Source organism: Mustela lutreola, chromosome 4 (assembly GCF_030435805.1).
Source record: "Mustela lutreola isolate mMusLut2 chromosome 4, mMusLut2.pri, whole genome shotgun sequence".
Lineage (NCBI taxonomy): Eukaryota > Metazoa > Chordata > Mammalia > Carnivora > Mustelidae > Mustela > Mustela lutreola.
In genome coordinates this window covers 53,024,761-53,046,648 of record NC_081293.1, presented here as the reverse complement: position 1 = coordinate 53,046,648, position 21,888 = coordinate 53,024,761, and the positions used below count along the sequence as shown (strand labels likewise).

Here is a 21,888-nt window from a genome sequence, read left to right as displayed (position 1 = left end):
GCTCACAAGAAAAAATATCAAAATGTCGGAGGCATTTCTCTCATAATGTCCCCATCCTCCACTTACCTCCAGCTGGATAAGAAAGGCTCTTCCAAACCCCTAATATTCACTCCTTAAATCACCATGGCTTTTAGAGAGCAATGAGAAGGCTGTGGAAGTAGTAAGTTTGTTCAGAAGAACCTGGGATTCAGGTCCATCAAGAGATACAGCCTAAAGTTTTCTCAGAATATTTAACATTGACTAAATCTATATAATCTTGGGGCGCCAGGGTGGCTCAGTGGGTTAAGCCTCTGCCTTCAGCTCAGGTCATGATCTCAGGGTCCTGGGATCGAGCTCCGCATCGGGCTCTCTGCTCAGCGGGGAGTTGGCTTCCCCCTCTCTCTCTCTCTGCCTGCCCCTCTGCCTACTTGTGATCTCTGTCAAATAAATAAATAAAAATCTTAAAAAAAATTTTTTTAATCTATATAATCTTTATAATCAGAGATGGTAGTGAGAGCCATTAAAACAAAAAAGTTCTCGGGGGGCGCCTGGGTGGCTCAGTGGGTTAAGCCGCTGCCTTCGGCTCAGGTCATGATCTCAGGGTCCTGGGATAGAGTCCCGCATCGAGCTCTCTGCTCAGCAGGGAGCCTGCTTCCGTCTCTCTCTCTCTGCCTGCCTCTCCGACTACTTGTGATTTCTCGCTGTCAAATAAATAAATAAAATCTTTAAAAAAAAAAAAAAAAAGTTCTCGGGGCGCCTGGGTGGCTCAGTGGGTTAAGCTGCTGCCTTTGGCTCAGGTCATGGTCCCAGGGTCCTGGGATCGAGTCCCGCATCGGGCTTTCTGCTCAGCAGGGAGCCTGCTTCCCTCTCTCTCTCTCTGCCTGCCTCTCTGTCTACTTGTAATCTCTGTCTGTCAAATAAACAAACAAAATCTTTAAAAAAACAAAAAACAAAAAAGTTCTCTATAGACATACAAACTACAGTTGATCAATCACCATACTAGATTTTAATTCTAATCTTAGAATCTTAGTACTCCATTCCTTGCTCTTCCAGGAGATTGTGAATCAAAGTATATGGAGAACTGCCAATGAAATGTGGCCAGAAGGATTCTCTCTCAACTTTCATGTACTGCCCAACTAAAAGAGGAAGGAAAAAAAGTAAGGGAAGGAGATGACAAGATTCCTCCTTCAGAAACAATAAAAACCCGAGACCCAAACGTGACATAGCTTAAGGATGAAAAGGAAAAGAAGACTATCCAAATTATCCAAATATAGGGACAACTAAGGAACTAGGAATTTAAAACTAATTTGGAAACAGATACAATGTCTTGGGAAATATAAAGCAACAATTTCCTCAAATCAAAAGACAGCAGGATTAGAGGAGAAAAATGGTCCCCAAATAGGCCCTAAATTAGCCCACTAAGCTTCTCTGTTGACAAAAAGTAGGAAATGGTCAACAAGAAAGCAACCATCCAAAACAGCACTGACCCCTATTCTTTGCACTGCTATAATATCCATAATTTGTTACATCTGGAGATTCTGAATAATAAGAACAATAAATTCATTTCATAGAAAGAAAAACAGAAGAGAGATATAAGTTTCAGGAGTCTAATTAAGATATATACCTCAGTCTTTTTAAACTCCTATCCTGAAGACTAGTCTCCTCTGATACAAAATGACATCCTAAAGCAATTGAAGAAGAAAAGTAACTAGTGTGGGGCAGTTGATGAAGCCTTGTAAAGTACATGAAAATTGTATGAGATTGGGAACGAATCATCAGAGGATCAAAAGGCAATCAAGCTTTGTGTTCTTAGAACATATTTGGTAGACTTACTTCCCTGAAGCTCCAGATGGGCAATTTCAAGAGTATATTTCTGCCCAGCAAGCAGAATTTCCCTCATCAATGTAGCTCACCCACTGCCCTGTTGTGCCGTTTCTGAATTATGACTAGTTTTATTTATACCTTCTACAGATATTCATGGGAAATATTTTTCGTGAGGAGAAAAATATCCCTATCCGTAAACTATAGACTTTCAATAGGTAAACCCAAAATCAGTGCCTGTCTTCCAATTAATAGACTTGTCACCTATTTTCCCTAGTTCTCATTAAAATGAGTGAATTGTGATAAAATACAACTTAGCTAGGGGTGCCTGGATGGCTCAGTGGATTAAGCCCTCTGCCTTCAGCTCGGGTCATCGTCCCAGAGTCCTGGGATCAAGTCCCACATCAGGCTCTCTGCTCCACAGGGAGCCTGCTTCCTCCTCTCTCTCTGCCCACCTCTCTGCCTACTTGTGATCTCTGTCAAATAAATAAATAAAAATATTTTTAAAAAATAAATAAATAAAATAAAATACAACTTATGTAAATTCTTTAGGAATTTACAGGCCTGAATATTTCCCCTCCCTTCTCTCTCTGTTCCCATCACCCACAATCTATGCTCACAACAATTACCCTGATTCTGCAGTTCATCCAAGTCCATGAAGCGGCTGGGATGAGGATTAAACCCTTTAGCTGCCTCTAATTCCTTCTCCCGTTTCCTTCGAAGTTCCTGTTCCTGGGCCCTCCTGGCCACTTCCTCCTGCAGTTCATCCAGTTCACTTTTGGAAGATATCTCCCCACCTAAATATAAGCAAGGGAGAAGAGAAAATTGTCACATTTCCATAAATAAGACTAGGCACCTGCTGCATTTATGGCCACTACATTGCCTTTCCTTTGGAACTCGATTCAATTTGGGGTTCATGTTCTGGACAGTGCTGTCCACATCAGATTCAGGGTGAAATCTGGGCTATGGATTATAGTGATGATGGTAATATACTTATTGAGTGGCTTTATTAGAACAATAACAATGTGAAAAATAACATTTGGTTGAGCATTTACCATGAGCATTTAAAACTGTGATAGATAGTTTTAAGTACTTTTACATATATTATTTCATTTAATTCTTATGACAACCTATGAAATAGATACTATTATTGCCCACATTTTAGGAATAAAGAAACAGAGACACGAAGAGAATAAACAAATAACTTGCCTAAGGTGACAAAGATGATAAATGGTAGAGCTGAACTAAAGTCAAATAGCTTAAATTCATAATCTATGCTCTTAATAGACAGCATTCTCAGCTATGTGTTGCCAGTAATTCATTGGGAATCTTCAAGCAAGTCAATTTCTCAGCCTTAACTTCCAGTATCTCTTTAAAGAGCTGGTAAAACATCCAGTAAAACAGAGAGTTTGTAGGGGCGCCTGGGTGATATAGTGAGTTAAGCATTGGATTCTTGGGTGTCGGCTCAGGTCATAATCTCAGGGTCATGGGATTGAGCACGGCACTCAGTGTGGAGTCCGCTTAAGACCCTTTCTCCCTCTGCCCTCTCCCTGCCCATGCACTCTTCCAAAAAAAAGGGAGGAGGGAATATGAGGACACAAGGCACTCAATTAGGGAAAAGAAAACAGGGATACTGGATAGGATATAGAGGCAGGGATAAGGATAGGTCTGACCTACTTACTCCCTAGTTTCACCCATAGCCTTCATGTCTCCCTTTGTCATCTCAACTCATAGAACTAAACAATGAGAAATCCATTCTCATGAGGCTTCCTCTATACCAAGGGAAAAAACCTGAGAACTTATTCTTCTGAGGATTACAGGTGCTACTGACACTGTTCACCATATTTCTGTTCCTTTTTATTCCCACAAGGGCTCTCCCCAAATAGTAAAGAACAAACAGGCAAGCCATGATGAAGGACAAAAAACAGATAAATCTAAAGATGGAATGGCTCAAATGCCTCCATATTTACATACTGATGGAAATTTTAAGATACAACTGTCCTCTAATTTCAGATGGGCTCAGATAAGGCTATTTCCAAATAGAATTGGCAGTCAAATCCAGCCCTCGAAACCCAGTGTCTTTCTGCTTACCTGAGAAGGGCTGATTCTTTGTCCAGTTACTCCTGGATGCTATGGAGTCTGCCTCCAGTATGCTACTGCTGTGAGACTTTGGGATATGACGCCAGGAAGGTGCCAACCCAGCTGATCTCTTAGCACTTGGATCCCTTCAAAAGCAAACCAGAGTTTAGTGAAAACATCAGAAGAGTGATAACTTGCAACATTCCTACAACTAAATTCCCTCAAAAAAACAAAAAACAGGGGCTCCTGGGTGGCTCAGTCAGTCAAAAATTTGCCTTCAGCTCGGGTTATGATCTCAGGGTCCTGGGATCGAGTCCCACGTCAGGCTCTCTTCTTAGCGGGTACCCTGCCTCTCCCTCTGCCTGCTGCTTCCCCTGCTTGTGCTTGCGCTCCCTCTCTCTCTAATAAATAAATAAAATCTTCAAATAAATAAATAAAATATGTTTTTAAAAATAAATAAAATACTTTAAAAAAATATTTTATTTATTTATTCATGAGAGACAGAGAGAGAGAGAGACAGAGGCAGAGGCAAAGGGAGAACCAGGCTCCCCAAGAAGCAGGGAGCCAAATGCAGGACTTGATCCCAGGACCCTGGGATCATGACCTGAGCCGAAGGCAGATGCTTAACCATCTGAGCCACCCAGGTGTCCTAAATAAATAAAAAATCTTTTTTAAAAACAACAATAGGGGGGACGCCTGGGTGGCTCAGTTGGTTAAGCAGCTGCCTTCGGCTCAGGTCATGATCCCAGCGTCCTGGGATCGAGTCCCACATCGGGCTCCTTGCTCAGCGGGGAGCCTGCTTCTCCCTCTGCCTCTGCCTGCCATTCTGTCTGCCTGTGCTCGCTCTCTTCCCTTCTCTCTCTCTGATAAATAAATAAAATCTTAAAAAAAAAAAAAAAAACAACAGTAGGGGTGCCTGGGTGGCTCAGTGGGTTAAGCTGCTGCTTTCAGCTCAGGTCATGATCTCAGGGTTCTGGGATCGAGTCCCGCATCGGGCTCTCTGTTCAGCGGGGAGCCTGCTTCCCTCTCTCTCTCTCTCTCTGCCTGCCTCTCCATCCACTTGTGATTTCTCTCTGTCAAATAAATAAATAAATAACATCTTAAAAAAAAAAATCAAGCTAATATATACTTAAAGTACCTGCTAAACTATTTCTGAAAGTAGTTCCCCCATCTTATCTCACCTCATTCATATTTTGTGCATCTAGCACTACCTGGCACAAAATTTATTTAATATATTAATAAACATAAGCTCTCATATGAATTGCTTTCCTCTTTCTTATACCTCTGCAGCCATCTTCTCATGTGTAAATTTTTTTTTTAAGGTTTTATTTATTTATTTGACAGAGAGAGAGATCACAAGTAGGCAGAGAGTCAGGCAGAGAGAGGGGGGGAAGCAGGTTCCCCGCCGAGCAGAGAGCCCGATGCGGGGCTCAATCCCAGGACCCTGAGATCATGACCTGAGCCGAAGGCAGCGGCTTAATCCACTGAGCCACCCAAGCACCCCCTCATGTGTAAACTTAACAGGTTATTGGACAATTCTGGATCCCATGCTGAGTGATAAGCAGTGGGAAAATATGAGGATGTAACTAACACCCTTGTAGAAGATATAGTCACTCTTTGCAAACAGCAACTCTGTTAAGAAATTTGCCTCTGTGGCAACTCAGTAGAAACAGCATATGAAAACCTGAAATTTATAAAGCAAACTGTGCCCCAGGAATAAGGTACAATGAATACTATTAAATCATTATTATTACCTTTTGGAATTATGAGTATCACTGACTTATAAAACACAGAATCCCTGTGACTCTTAAAAAGAAGAAACCAGGGGAGCCTGAGTGGCTCAGTGGGTTGAGCCTCTGCCTTCGGCTCAGGTCATGGTCTCAGGGTCCTGGGATCAAGCCCCACATCGGGCTCTCTGCTCAGCAGGGAACCTACTTCCTCTTCTCTCTCTGCCTGCCTCTCTTACGACTTGTGATCTCTGTCAAATAAATAAAATCTTTAAAAAAAAAAAAAAAAGAAAGAAAGAAACCATCCTAAATGGAAGAATAAATACCAACTGTATTTTCTCTCTGATCATAGAACTATATTTTGATTCACTAATTCTTCCATTACAAGTTATTTACTAAGTAATTATTTTACACATAATCAAGTTCTCTCCTTTCTCAAATGCCTTTGCTCCTTCTTCCAGCAGAGGGTGCTGTTGTCATAGAAAGCTGACAGAGCACCCTCAACCATGTTTAGGGTAGCATTGTTTTCAACAGCCAACATATGGAAGCAACCTAAATGTCCATTAAAAGATGAATGGAGGGTCGTCTGGGTGGCTCAGTGGGTTAAAGCCTCTACTTTCGGCTCGGGTCATGATCCCAGGGTACTGGTGAAATAAGTGAAGTAAGTCAGAGAAAGACAAATACTAAATGATTTCACTTAGATGTGGAACCTAAAAGACAAAACAAATGAACAAACAAATAAAAAACAGAAACAGAATCACAAATACAAAAACAAACTGGTGGTTGCCGGAGGGAAGAATGTTGGGGGAAGGGTGAAATAACAGAAGGAGATTAAGAGGTACAATTACATGGGGGATAAAAAGTACAGCATAGAGAATATAGTCAATAATATTGTAATAACATTCTATGGTGACAGATGGTCACCATATGTACTGCCGTGAGCACAGTGTAATATACAGAATTGTCCAATCACTATGTTGTACACCTAAAACTAATACATGGTATATCAACTTTATTTCAATTTTTAAAAAAAGAAAGAAAGAAAGTTGATTGTTAATAAATTCTATTTCTCCACCCCTGTGTGTTGAAAAGCCTCCTGGTGGCTCACATTGCTGCAAGGGACAATGCCGCTATTCAAAGGCCAAACAATACCTGCAGACACTGGTGCTCTCAGGCAGGGCTGCATCCAGGCTGACAGGGCTGTTGCTGTTCCTCTCACTGCTCTCATAGCCAGACTCCATTCGCTGTATTAGGCGAGGGTGCTGTTCTAAAAGGTGAGAGCCTGGCCGTGCGGGGCCCCAGGGCTTATACTGGGGGCTTGGTCCACCAGTTTTAACGTAGTAAGCAGGTGGCTTGCTTAGTTCATCTGGCGTAAATTCTTTAGCTATCCGGATCAAAGGACAAGTATGGAAAAGGAGGTATTTTTAGCATCGGCTTCAAATTAAGACATAACCAACCCCTCCCCCCAGCTACTCCTTCACTGAACTCCTATCTCCAAAAGCATCAGCATAAAAATGTACCTTGCTAAGTATACCAGAAAATCCAGGTTTTTTAAATACGTAAGTCAACTTTATTCAAAAGCCCAATTCTTCCCTAATTATCTCCTCACCTGAATCCTCAGAAAAGGGGCTAAGCTGGGTATAGCCACAGTGCTTCCTTTTGTCCTTACTAAAGATACTGTCAATATTCAGAGACTCTCGTTTGGGTCTCCATGTTGGACGATACTTGCTAGAAGAACTGGATTTTGACTCACTGCTGGTACTCTCTACTTCCCAGTCACGACAATGTAAAGACAGGTTCCTAGGAGGCTTTTTGTCAGTCGGGTCTCCTCCCTTCCCCACACACGGGGATCCTAGGTTGGTCTGAGAAGCCAGGGATGGTCTGTTGTGAATCATATTGCTGACTGTCTCTTTAAAATCCCTTAGTCTATTGGTGCTGCTGGATGGTTTAGAGGCATTCCTAGGGGCCTGTTTCTCTTTCAGTGTTTCTCCTAAAAACACAAAGAATTAAATAAACATAAATGTTTAAAATGATCACAGATACCCAGACCCCAAAGTGTGAAAGCAGAAAAGAAAAGCCAGTCTGGAGTACGACACAAGTTTGCCAGAGTGAATGAAGAAAGACAAACAGTGCAGAATGGCTTGCCTTCACTGTGGTACCCTGAGGCCTGTGGCTCATCGCCTTTCCTCCTAACCCGGCCGGAGCTCCTCTTGCGTTCTATCAGTGATCCTTTCTTGGATGTGAGTTTCTGATTACATTCACTATCAGTCAGGTGTCCTGAAAGAACAAGGAAATGGGGGTAAGCTGGTTTCTGAGACTGACCTCCATCCTCTTGAGAACCTAGTCTCCCTCTGGGATTCATAACAGTGCTACAAATTTAGTATACCCATGAATCAGAAGCTGTAGAGGCCAAGGCTATCTGATTTAAGTGTAGCAGGAATACAGATAAATGCAGAGAAACTCAAGTATTTAAATGGAAGCCTGCAAATTGACAATGTCTCCTGACCAATTACCAGTCTTGATTCTGCTCATAATCTTTCCCAGTGACCCAGAAAGGACACATTACTTGGTAATTTTTAAAAGGTGACAGTTGTAAAGATTGTATAAAAATGTCATGTATCAACATATTTTCACTAAAATAAATAAAAGATAGAGCCTCCCTTTCATTTACCAACACATACTGAGTAAAGCCTAATTTTTTATTACATCTGGTATTGCCCAGGTTCCCCAGCCTTTGCCCACAAGAGCGCTCTGATTGTGGGTGGCTTTAAGATTCAGTTCTAAATCTTCCTTAAATGTGAATCATTTAGAAGGGCATTTGAACTTTGAATAATTCTTATTCCCATCTCCAAAGAGTGCTTTACCAAACCTGGTTTTACCCAGAGATTACACTTCATAATTCCTCAGTACTGATCACTGGGAAGCCCAGGAGATATGGACTCTTTTACATGACTTGCCCTGCTTCATGGCCACAGAATGTAAATGTATGATATGATAACAGCAAAGGTCAGATTATAAAGGATATAATCAATCTAAACTGCTAGAAGCCAAAGGTGAATTAAGCAACTGAATTAAATTAGAAAACAGATTTAGAGAAAAGCCTCTAGGTTTTCAAATGCACCAAGCGCTAATTTGTTTTCATAAGTTAATATATGAAAATTTTTGTACAAATTCACGTACCAGCAGGGGTAGTGATATGCTACCTATTTTCAAGAAATTAACCAACGTAATCTTCTATTGCTTTATCTGATCCTTTGTTACCTCCAGGCCCAAAGGAAAGATTTCAGAAAGAAGGAAATAACTTGGAGCAACTAAATCTGCAAATGTTATACCAATGGGAGTACACTCCCCTACCCCTGGCCATTCACAAACCTTTAATATAAACCTGACTCTCCTGGAAAATATGCCTTGTTTATCGTGTTATTTGGCTTCTCCCTGATTCACAGTTTCAGAAATACAGTCTAAAAAAAAAAAAAAATCAAAGTAATCACCTAATGCAATAGTCATCAAAAGAAATTCAACATGAATCTAACCAAACCTCCAGATCCAACTGCCAATTTACAAGAAATACAGAGAACAGAGAAACATGCTAGAGTTTACCTTAGGAATATAATCTGCAAACTTCAGAATGTAGGCAATCTATAGGACAAACTATACCTAGTTATTCAACAATCAGCTACAGGAAAAATAGAGAAACCTATAGCTTAAAAGAAATGCAAAAGACTTATCAAGTGTAGGTCTCACTTGGATTCAGAATAAAGCACATAAACCATTAAAAAATGATTAAAAAATTTTTAAAAATTACAAGATACTTATGTTTTTGAACACTCATTGGTTATTTAGTTTTTAGGAACTATTAATATTTTTAAGTGTGATAACGACATTTTAAAAAATGATTTGTTTTAGAGATACATACTACAAATATTTATAGAAAAGGTGAAATAGGTGATGGGGATTAAGAAGTGCCACTCATTGTGATGGGCACCAGGTGCTGTATGACGAGTGTTGAATCACTATATTGTATACCTGAAACTAATATTATACTGTATGTTAACAGCTGGAATTTAAATAAAAACCTCAAAAAAAAGTCAAGCACAGAGTAGGAACCACCAATCTGAAGCCATGAGCTCACTAATTCCCAAGTCTCTAAGAATATGGGCACTGTTCGATGCATTAGGTGATAAACTTTTCATCTCAGCAGTGAGTCATGCACTTCTTTTCCTTTCATGCTCTGTACTGATTTCTTCCACTGACAATAGGCACATTCTTCTACAGATTAACAGAACAGTTCAAGAATGTTCTCTGCATGGAGAGCACAGTAACAAACAGGCTAGCTTTCCTTCTTTTGCTTAAAATGTCCTTTAGGAAGTCCAGCAAGGTGATGAGCAAGTGTCCCATGCCCATAAACATGCCCCTTCTCTTAAAGCCCTCCACTTGGGATAATGCCTGACATGAAAACATGATGAGGAGCAAGGCAACAAATGTTACTGGAAAACTATGAGAAGGATAGGGATCGAGAATATAGGAAGAACAAAAAGCAGATTTTGAAATAAGCAATCACATCAATAATCAATCACATTACAATCATTCTTACTGACATGCTGGTGTTAATAGGCATATGTGTAATGGAGTTATCATTGTTTCATTCAGAGTTGTGTTGCTTCTTTTCATCCCAGTCAATTACCCAAATTCTGTGCCTTTCTCCCTTTCCATGACTAACATTTCTAACTTGCCCCAGTTTCTTTTCCCTGGGAGAATCTCTATGTAGGAACTGAATCAGGCAAGCAGCGTCCACTGTATAACTCCCTACCTGTGTCCCGACTGCTCTGAGACGTGGAATCATTCTCCACATTATAGATGACTGTCCCCTGAGAATCAGAAGAGAAGTGACTGACCACAGACTCATGGTGGGAATGTTTGTAGGGATAGCTCTCCGTTGAGGAATCTGTTCGAGTGTCACTTGAGATGGAGGGCTCCCTCCCTGAGGGAAGGAGGAGACACATACACAAAAGTAAGGAAAGAGAGGACAGTGATAGCGAAGGCAAAGAGTTGGATGGCAACAAGGGTCCATAAGGCAAGAATTTCCTAAATGGAAGAGTGAGAAGGATATACCAGAGCTGTTCTTCCCAACACCCAACTTCCAGATAACCCAGACACACAAACAATTCCTCCCACTCCTGCCCCTACCTTGCTGAAGCCCTCACTTTGCCTGCCACTGTGAAAAACTGTGGGGCTTTTAGAAAACCTATGGGGGAAAGTGGAAGAAAGGAAAAAGTTGTGAAAAGTAAGATCTATTTGGATGGAGAGTCCCAGGCCAACCTGGCATACATAACCAGTTGCCTCCCAGCCCATCATTTTTCTCCTACACTGCCAGAAATGTCACTTTAAAAAAAAAAATTTAATTGACATTGTAAGCATTTTTAATATATCTGATAAATTATGGGGCCATTATTTATTTATTTACTTACATACTTATAAAGATTTTATTTATCTGACAGAGAGATAGCAAGAGAGGGAACACAAGCAGGGGGAGTGGGAGAAGGAGAAGCAGGCATCCCGCTGAGCAAGGAGACTGATGTAGGCACAAGCTGAAGGCAGACGCTTAAGGACTGAGCCACCCAGGTGCCAGCGCCCTAGGGCTGTTATATATCCTTTGGAGTAAATCAGTTCAATCAGATTACTTTTCTCTGAACAACTTGCTCAGAAAAACACAAAAGGGGAAATGCGTGTTTGACTGAAGGGAGAAAAAGGTCTGAGTAGATACATGGTTGGGAAGAACGCCAGATGCCAAGTGGGAGGGAAGCACAAAAGGTAGGGGAAAAAATTTCAAGAACAAGCATCTTCTCTTTCAAAACTATACTCCAGAGCAGTCCTAGATCTAGAAAATGAAAAGGATATTTCTTTTTCCTCCTTTTTAGAAAACAAGCCGAAACTATTAGGGTTATATTTCTAATACATTATAAGCCTCTTTGAGCTATCCTGAGACTTCAGCCATCAAGCTGCAAATTGTTTCTACAGGAAAACGTGATTTAAGTTGCAAACAGTTGAATTAGAAGTGAAAATCTGATTCATAGGCTGAAGGATACTGCTACTACGCTTGGCATTTTAAAACAAAAATCTCTTATCCCAAACAAAATGACTAGTCTTGTAGTAACACATAAAATTTTTCTCGGTCTTAACAATTTGCTGAAGTCACTGTTAAATTGACAGCAAGAATCAGTCATCTTATATTATTAGAAGGTTAAACACTGAGTCTTCCTCACAAACTAATTACTTCAGGCTAAATCAACCTAATTGCCTTCTCACTTTTGAATCAGGGCCAGGTGACTTAGGCAACAACATTCTTGAAGGCGGAAGGAAACAAAGCCTGGCACACCTTGGGCTTCAGCACGAGCTGGCACTTCTTTCCATCTCTAACGGATCCTCTATCTACAGGCTAGGCTATTGTGTTGGGCTCATGATTTAAGTATGAGTCATAACTGTCCAGCGATCACACTGGAAGGAAGGAGGAAGAAGTAAAGAGCTAGACTGCTCACCTGAATCTTCACTATCATAGCACGTTCTGCTGTATGACTGGAACTCAACCTGGGGAGGCAGGTCCTGGGTAGACACTGGGGTACCCTGTGGGTCTGCATAAAGCAGTAGCAAAGGCTGATAATGCCCCTTGATGCATTTGGTCACCACATCCTTCCATTTGGGCCCAATCTGAACCAGAAACAATCAGAAGAATATGACAGTTATATTTTGTATCCACAATCCAAAATATATCTTCCCATTCTGTTTTTCTAAAGAAAATAAGAATGACAAAAAGACAAAAATTGGGTAAAGAAACCACAAAAGAGATCTTAGACCTAAATTTTATAAATTTTTTGTTAAATCTTTTGTTGTTGTTGTTAAATCCTTTTAGAAAGCGTAAAACCCTGTAAGAGGTAGAAATGATGAATAAAATTACTTTTATTCCTGTGAAACATCAATTTAGTTGTCAGATATAAATGAAAGCTCTCAAAGGTTAACATGCTATGTGAGGGGACTTCAGCTGCTTTGGTGATCAATTTCTTTTCACAGATTAAAGCCCTTGCTTGAAATTTGCAATTCTATCATTTCTATAAATTATGTAATTTTCATCTAAATATTAAAATCACTTTTATGAAGTTAAACAGCAGGCAGAAACTCTCACAGGCTGCCTTAGAATAAATGACATTCCATTTCAGAGTTCACACATGGCAGGACATAAAATGTCAAACTGCTTAGAATAGACAGCTGAACCTCGGCCTTAGCTTAGAGCTGGATTCAGCACTGCCAAAGCATTGCAAAACAGTGACAGGAGAGGCATGGAAACAATCCAATCAAATCCCTAAACTCGCCCTCTCTTAAATTTGAACCAGTCACATTCTGAGATGGTATGTTCTTAAGAGTTGAACAACTAGCATAGTGCTAATTTCATACATTTATAACTAAATTATTATTTTAACTAAAAAAATCCTTTTTACATATAAATCTCGTTTAAAATCTTATAAGTATTATTTTTCAAATAAAAATGCTAAAGCTCAAAGAATTCATATAAATTCCCCAAAACTACAACAGCAAAACAGAGACAATCAAGAAATGTGACAGACTTTACTATTTATAGAAGACACTGCTTAATGTCCATGGATTGCTGTAAATTATAGTCAGGAATCTCCTCCTGCTAATCTTACCTCATGAAGCTTCCTAACTTATACAGATCACCTTAAATACTTCAGTCATGGACTCTGTGACTTAAACAGTAACAAGTTTCCAGCTTTAAATATTCTCATAGCCCCATTTTTTCTTTCCTACACTATTCCCAAAACATGTTAAGGTACTTCAGAGAGGTAACAATCAGAGAATAATTGATAGCAGCTCTGGGACAAAGGATTACCCACTGATAATTTGAACTCTGAAATTCTGAATTTCATGCTAACCTTCTAGCCTAATTTGAGGCATTAAACTGTTCTCACTCAAATCAACCAATTAATACATTAAAAAAAAAAAAACCCCGTTGTCAACTATAAACGCAGAACTGTACTGACTGCATGGTGAGAAGTCAGAGAAAATAACAGAAAATATATCCATCCTATCTTTGAGAAACTTGCCATCTATTTGGAGAAGACAAGACTGACCCTCTCATAAATTCAACAGATAGGTAAACAGACATCAAACAATGAAAATAAACACTCAAGACAAGAAGACAAGTAATTATCCTAGTTATTTTGGTTGCAGCCACCAAACACTTTAAGAAGGGCTTAAATATTCCTACCTCCTTGACATGAGCATCATCAAAATACATCCATTTGCGGATCTTTGTTTGGAAAAAGAATGTAGAATAATGTTTGCCATAGTAACAGATCATTCCTACTAAGTACAGTTCAGACTGCTTGGCCCGGTCATCTGTCACTCTGAAAAACAGCTGTGGGGGAAAAAAGAAAATGGAAAAAACAGTCACATACTCAACCCTCTTAAATCACCTCTCCGCAGACTCCATCATTTCTTATTGAGGTACTGACTTGTTTCTCCACTCTTCAGTCTAAAATTCTCCCTAGTCTATACTAATCATCAGAAATGAACCTAAAAAGACAAAACACAAGAAAGATAGTGGCAGTAAACTGGTAAGGTGGTGATGTTTCTTCATACTTTCAATTAATATGTTATTGCTGATGCTTATCATAAGAGGAATCAAAGTTGAAAAATACAAAACAAAACAAAAACACTCAAGTTTCAAAAGTTATTTATCAGCTGGTGCCACAAATATAAATTTCCTGCAGAGACCCTAACTAAAGGGTAACAATGCCCTTAAAAGGAGCAATACCACCATGCTGGTTATCAGTACTTCAATTTGTAGATGTCTAGCAGTGCCATAGGTTCTAAGACATACACAAAAAAATTTGAAGAAAAGGATATTTGCCTTGAGAAACTTATATGAGTGAGAAAATCATAAAAATAAAACAAAACTAGAACAATACAGAAGATGTAGACTACAGAAATTTAGAAAAAGAAGATTTAATTGTGCATAACCTACTCATGTCAGAGATTCCTTGGGAAGGAGACCTAAAATAAGGTCCCAGATAGTTCATTTATTCTCAGTTGCAGCTTAGTGACATTCAAGAATGACAAGAGATCTCCTCACTCACAGGACTATAAGAGAAAGAAACCAGTAGAAAGGAAACTACAGAATTTCTGGCTCTTCTCTTGAACTGAAGGAAAACCCTGGCTGTACCTACTAGGGCATGGAGCTGACAAAGTTAAGGACAACAGGCTTGAAGTCTTTTTCCCTATTTCTCTGAATAGATGCACAGAAAATCACTAAACCACTCAATTTTCTTCCAAGCTACTTCCTTATCCTCTCAACAGACATCGGTTCCTCACTGTAAATTTTGTATTATAAAACTCAGGTCACCAATTTTAACCCCTTCACCTCTCATAGCAGCTCTAGTCAGGCCTGCTCACTTTTTTGACCTTATTTCCACCTGTGGCTAAATACACCTTCCTACTCTACATGGGTATAAATAATGAGTAGGGCACATAATAACTCTATAAACTGCTTGATTTTTATCAGTAGCTAAGCTTTATACATCCTGTCTTTCAAGGCCAACGTAATCCCATTTTTCCTAAAAAGCCTTTCCCACCTACCCAAGGCAGGTATGTGAGCAGGTACATGCATGCACATGTATGTGTACACATATAATAAGTATACTTGTCCAAAACTCTATAATATTTGTCATCTAGGATATACCTTTGTGTTTAGTGTTCACTGCACTTAAGCAATACTAAGATACAAGAACTCCAAGTCAGAGACAAAGGTAACTAATACTCACATCACCAAGCTTAAGGCAGGTACCCAGGCTGTGAATGACATCCTCTGCCAAGTCTGAGTGGTCTGAGTCCCATACCAGTCCAATTGTGATAATCTGTGGAGCATTCATCAACACACGGCGAATCCGAATCCTTTCTCCACAGTTGCTCTGAAATACATATATAAGACTAGTTTGAGATGTTTCCCACTGGCTCTGTCTCAATTCCATTAATCTTAGGGCTCCTCTTCCAACTCTAAACTCTACCCCTGACTTAACTCACCGGACAGTTCCGCAGATCCCCCATGGTGCTAGCATTTTGCAGCAGTTCACCAAACATGCTTGGTGAGGGTTTTTCTCGTCTTTCCAGCATACAAATAGCCTGATTGCTTCAAGATAGGGAATGGAAGGGTAGAAGATGATGGTAGAAGTTACTCAGAGTTATAACTAAATCAAATAGATTATTCATACAAACTCCTAACTCACATGTTTGATTTTCTTCCTTTGCCCACTATGCCCACTATACCAAAGCCCTTATCCTGACCAGCTTCACTGTCCCAAACACAATAAGCGCCTGTCCCAAAATCCAAAGCTCATAGAATCCCCATTTCACCTCCCACCTTGTTGACCAGAACTGAACCTAAGAAAAGTTGGGAGAGGACGGAAAAGAACAAAGGTTACTTTAAAGTTGTTCTGAGTTCCTACAATATAGCATAGTCTTAGCAATAAAAATAAAAGCTATATGGATGCCATCAGTGAAAACTCAATCACTTACGAAGTACCTAAGGGTACAAACAGAGAACCCTTTAAGACTCACCAAAGGGAAGTGGTGGAGATGTAATGTACCATCTGGATGAAAGGCAGTGGATCAGAAGTGGCACCACAGCTAGTACACACACACTGGGCCCAGGTAAAAAAGCAAAACCAAGCAGCCACAGTCAATAATTGTTTTGGCACCCATCTAATACCCCACATCCCAGCATAAAGTGTTCTTGAAGAAGAAGTGATGTAGATAGAGATAAGGTTCACCTGTTCAAACAATGTCATTGCAAATTTCTGGTGGGAGATGCAGTGTTGGGCAGTACATATATCCTCTTTGGTTTCATCAGCAATCTGGAAGTGAATTCTCATCAGGAGGTTTTCCTAATAGGGAAAAAACAAAAGCAGTGTATCAGTGATACTTAAAAGAAAAAATGCACAAATTGGTAGGCAGTTTACTCAGAGAAATAGTAATCCTCTTGGAAGGTAAGAATACCTCTACTTTAGGGATGCCTGGGTGGCTCAGCTGGTTAAGCGGCTGCCTTCAGCTTAGGTCATGATCCCAGCGTCCTGGGATCGAGTCCTGCATCCGGCTCCTTGCTCAGCCGGGAGCCTGCTTCTCCCTCTGCCTCTGCCTACCACTCTGTCTGCTTGTGCTCACTCTCACTCCTCTATCTCTCTCTCTCTGACAAATAAATAAATAAATAAAATCTTTAAAAAGAAAAAAGAATACCTCTACTTTAAAAAAAAATTTTAATTTTAAGTAACTATAAATTCATAGGAAGTTTCAAAAAAATTGTGTGTGGGGGATCCATATACCCTTCACCAACTTTCCTCCAGTGGTAACATCTTGCATAACTATACTACAATAACCAAACCAAGAAATGGACATCAATACAGTCTACAGAGTTTATTTAGATTTCACCAGTTTTACCTACACTTATTTGTGTCTATAACTCTATGCAATTTTCTCACATGTAAAGAGTCATATAACAACCATGCAATCAAGATATAAAACTGTTTCATCACAAGGCTCCCTCACATTATTCCTTTACAGCCTTACCCACCCAATTCCAACCCTGACACCTAGTAACCACTTATCTATTCGCTTATCTCTATAAGCTTGTTATTTCGGAATATTACATAAATGGAAACATATGGTAGGTATTTAACCTTTTGATACTGTGTTTTTTCCCCTCAGCATAATCCCCTTTAAATCCATTCAAGTTGATGTGTAAGTCAGTCATTCCTTTTTATTACTGCATAGTATTCCCTAGTATGGAAGTATCAAAGTTTGTTTCACTATACACCATTAAGAGCATTGGGTTGTTTCCAATTTGGGACTATTACAAATAAAGATTCTATGAACATTCATGTACAGGTTTTTGTATAAACTTAAGTTTTCATTTCTCTGGGATACAAGTCCAGTAATGCAACTGCTGAACCATATGATAATTTGTAAGTTTAGTTTAGTTTTTTTTTTTAAGATTTTTTCTTTATTTATCTGACAGAGATCACAAGTAGGCAGAGAGGCAGGCAGAGAGAGAGGAGGAAGCAGGCTCCCTGCAGAGCAGAGAGCCCGACGGAGAGCTCAATCCCAGGACCCTGGGATCATGACCTGAGCCGAAGGCAGAGGCTTAACCCACTGAGCCACCCAGGTGCCCCGCAAGTTTAGTTTTTTAAGAAACTGCCAAACTGTTTTCCATGGTGGCTATACCATTTTACATTCCCACCAGCAGTAAATGATCCAGTTTCTCAGGAGTAACTCTGATTCTGGTGACATTTTACCCTGTAATGGAATATAGATCACTCTGTATTTTTTAATATAGATTTTTTTAAATGGATACACAGTCTTTTGAAGGCTGATGGATAGAATTAAAACCCAGAGTTCCGAAGAGTCTTCTACTAAAGTCACTGGGAGCAACGTAGCTACCTAAACAGCGTATTACACTTGTGTTAGGGACTCAGCTATTCTCTGTTTAATTATTATTAGTAATGCAGGAGTTCACAAAGTACAGTGGTCCCCAGACCAACAGCATTAGTATTAGCATCACCTGGAAACTTGTTAGAGCTAGATATTCTTGGACGCTAATCCAGACCTACTGAATCAGAAACTCAAGGGAGTGGGACACAGCAATTTGTATTTTAATGAGCCCTTCTCCTCTGAAGGCAAGAGCCACTGTTTTATAAAATGGCAAGCACAAAACTACTCTAAACCCAAAGGAAAAAGAATAAACCCATTATGCAATTCCTACTTCATTAAGAGAGACACCCAAGAGCTCTGAAAAACTCCAGAAATTCCTAGTTCTAATTGTAGATACAAGGGCAGAGTAAATACTACAGTAAAGTACCCAGTCCTTGATGGAGACCATCAACAGTCTCACCTCATATCAAAGAGGTCCAGAGGCCAACACTTACAAAGCACTCCGCAGCATCATCCATAATTCCCAGCTGGAAACGCTGTTCATCCTGGAAAGTCTTTGCCAGAGCACTGCGGAGAGTGTCAGATGGAAGCACTTTTTCACTACTACACTGAAACTGGTTAAAGATTCCCTGTAGGGAAGAGGTTAGACAAAGGAAAAAAGCATAGTGTTGTTATTATTAAGCTTCTACATATCCCAGTCTGTCAAGCTAGCGTCTCCGTGCTTTTCACAATGGAACCAATGTACTTTCCATGAGTTGACATGCTTGAAGTTAGCAACAAAGTAAAAAATCAAGAGTCAGAATAAAGGGCATGATCTATGCTAGCAGGGATCCTTGCTCTCCCATCTGACTGTGATACCATCAAGAACACATTAGGAGAGACCACTGTCATGAGTTAATGTAATATAGGGTTACCTCATTTCCTCTGATACAGAGGTAGAAGATCCATAGTAAATAAGGACATTATATATAAATGGTTTGGTAAATAATACTCTGAGGACTCATCCTATGAAACTTGGCCCCCTTCTCCTAATTTAGAATTACTCAAAGGGACAATAATAAAACAAAGACCGACTTGTCTAATACCTAGAAATAAACACGAAAACACGTTCAACATGTTCAACATGTTCAAATCTACAGATGAAGTCCCATTTAAGATCACCCACTCTCTGGGGTGCCTGGGTGGCTCAGTTGGTTGGACGACTGCCTTCGGCTCAGGTCATGATCCTGGAGTCCCAGGATCGAGTCCCACATCGGGCTCCCAGCTCCATGGGGAGTCTGCTTCTCCCTCTGACCTTCTCCTCGCTCATGTTCTCTCTCACTGTCTCTCTCTCAAATAAATAAATAAATAAATAAATCTTTAAAAAAAAAAAAAAAAAAAAAAGATCACCCACTCTCTACCAGCCACTCACTATCATGAGTTTGTTGCGCAGTCTTCTGTTTTTTAATACTTCTATATACCTGTGTATTTGTGTTTGTGTATGTGTGTGTGTACACACATGTACATATATATATATACCCTTAAATACTTTTACATATATTTTTATTTATATACAAAATATCACACTTTTACTTTTTTAAATTCAGCGTTATTTTTGAGAACTGTCCATAATTTATACACACACACGAGCGCACGTGCGCACACACACAATTCATTCTTTTTCCCTGCTGGACTGTATTTGATCAGATGTCTATGTGACATCTATTTATCTATTTCTTTATTGACAGATATTTTGGCAGTCGCTAATTTGTTGCCGTTACAGAGAAGCTATGTCAACTTTTACTTCTACAGGTAAATAAATATACATAAATTTCCCCATATCCTTGTCAGCAATTAATTAATACACTCAGACTGGTTAATTTGAGTCTTTCTAACTACATTTAGTTTTTCTGGATCTTTTGTGAATATGACTTGTGGCAAATATCTTCTTGCAGTCTTCTAGTGTCTTTTATGTGGACCAGTTTTTTAATTTTGGTGTAATTAAATGTATCTATATCCTCCATCTTTACCTGATCTGAAACAATAATAAATGTGATATCCAGAGAATGGAAACAGAGTGGCAACAAGTGGCACCTGGCTTGATGAGTCCTTCTCAAGTAGTATTAGACATTCCCCACAAAAACTAGAATATGGTCCAGAATATGTTTTAGACATTCCCCATAAAAACTACAATATGGGCCATCACATGGCCCAGATCCTCACTAAAACACCCAGAAAAACAATAAATTCAATGATGTGTTACATATTGACACACCGAAGAGTATAACTTACTAACATTCTTGATAGTAATTTCTTCATATAAAAAGAAACCCTTGGTTATTTTTCAGACTTACTAATGAGACCAGAAACAAGACCATTTTATAAACCTACTTATATGATCTAAGAATAGGAGGCCTCATCAACCTAGAATAGTCAATTCTTGGTCCTCATTTTACTTGAACTATAAGCAGCTCAGTCACTCACATATCAGTTTTTCATCCAAATACTACCCTCACTATATAGTATTTCCTGACTGATTTACCTCTTTTTCTTTTTTCTTTTCTTTCTTTCTTTCTTTCTTTCAAAGATTTTGTCGAAAAGAGAGAGAGCAAAAGTAGGGGAAGTGGCAGGCACAGGGAGAAGCACGCTCCCCACTGAGCAAGGAGCCCAATGAGGACTTGATCCCAGGACTCTGGGATTGTGACCTGAGCCAAAGGGAGATGCTTAACCAACTGAGCCATCCAGGCGTCCCCTGATCACTCTATTTAAAATTGCAAGCGCCACCCCCTCTTCCTCAAACCTTCCACCCTCACCTGTTTTATTTTTCTCTGTGGCATGTATTATAACATCTATAATACCATATATTTTACTTACTTATTATCTGACAACATTCTCTAGAATTTAAGTGTGAGGACAGAAAATTTTTGTCCTTTAATTCCCTGCTATATTATTCCCAGCACTTAGAAGGATACTGGCATATAGAGGGCAACCAATAACTAGTTTTGGATGGATGGATAGATGGATGGATGGATGGATGGATGGATGGATGGATGGATGATGTGATATGGGTAGATCTTATTAAGATATTTTTTTTAAAGATTTTATTTATTTGACAGAGAGAGATCACAAGTAGGCAGAGAGGCAGGCAGAGAGAGAGAGAGAGAGAGGAAATCAGGCTCTCCACTCAGCAGAGAGCCCGTTGTGGGACTCGATCCCAGGACCCTGGGATCATGACCCGAGCCGAAGGCAGTGGCTTAACCCACTAAGCCACCCAGGCACCCTTATTAAGATAAATAAGTCCCCTCTTTTTTTTTAAGTAGGCTTCATGCCCAGTGGGGAGCCCAATATGGGGCCTGAACCCATGACCCAGAGATCAAGACCTGAGTTGAGATCAAGAGTCAGACACTTGGGGCGCCTGCGTGGCTCAGTAGGCTAAAGCCTCTGCCTTCGGCTCAGGTCATGGTCTCAGGGTCCTGGGATCGAGCCCCACATCAGGGAGCCTGCTTCCCCCTCTCTCTCTGCCTGCCTCTCTGCCTACTTGTGACCTCTGTGTGTGTGTGTTAAATAAATTTTTTAAAAAAATCTTAAAAGAGTCAGACACTTAACCTACTGACACCCAAGTATCCCTAGTCCCCTCTTTTTTAAAAGCCAATAAAGAATCACCTAGAAAAGTTGAAATTATTTTCTTAAGGTAATATAACTGGTAATACAAAATGGGATTTAACCTCATTCTGCTAACTTCAAGTTCAAACTGTTTTTTTCCTCATTCTATTCTCTCAGTAACACTGTTCCTCCTCATACACATTGAACA

The 21,888-nt window shown here is 39.8% G+C and overlaps 1 protein-coding gene across 22 annotated transcripts in view; it reads right to left on the bottom strand.

Annotated features, from left to right (window-relative positions):
- USP54 (ubiquitin specific peptidase 54) overlaps positions 1-21,888 on the bottom strand; it is a 123,742-nt gene that overhangs the window by 21,429 nt on the left and 80,425 nt on the right. For 17 of the 22 annotated variants that reach the window (XR_009352586.1, XM_059169907.1, XM_059169910.1 and 14 more), the window contains 13 exons: positions 18,593-18,727; positions 16,445-16,558; positions 16,233-16,315; positions 15,699-15,804; positions 15,440-15,586; positions 13,885-14,034; positions 12,143-12,311; positions 10,417-10,587; positions 7,752-7,883; positions 7,216-7,596; positions 6,759-6,990; positions 3,892-4,025; positions 2,430-2,597 (listed from right to left, as the gene is read on the bottom strand). Coding sequence is in view for 21 of the 22 variants with exons in the window: in XM_059169907.1 (XP_059025890.1) it covers positions 2,430-2,597; positions 3,892-4,025; positions 6,759-6,990; positions 7,216-7,596; positions 7,752-7,883; positions 10,417-10,587; positions 12,143-12,311; positions 13,885-14,034; positions 15,440-15,586; positions 15,699-15,804; positions 16,233-16,315; positions 16,445-16,558; positions 18,593-18,727 (2,122 nt within the window). In the remaining variant the exon portion in view is untranslated. The remainder of the gene's footprint in view (positions 1-2,429; positions 2,598-3,891; positions 4,026-6,758; positions 6,991-7,215; positions 7,597-7,751; positions 7,884-10,416; positions 10,588-12,142; positions 12,312-13,884; positions 14,035-15,439; positions 15,587-15,698; positions 15,805-16,232; positions 16,316-16,444; positions 16,559-18,592; positions 18,728-21,888) is intronic. The other 5 variants (XM_059169918.1, XM_059169919.1, XM_059169922.1 and 2 more) reach the window with 2 other exon arrangements.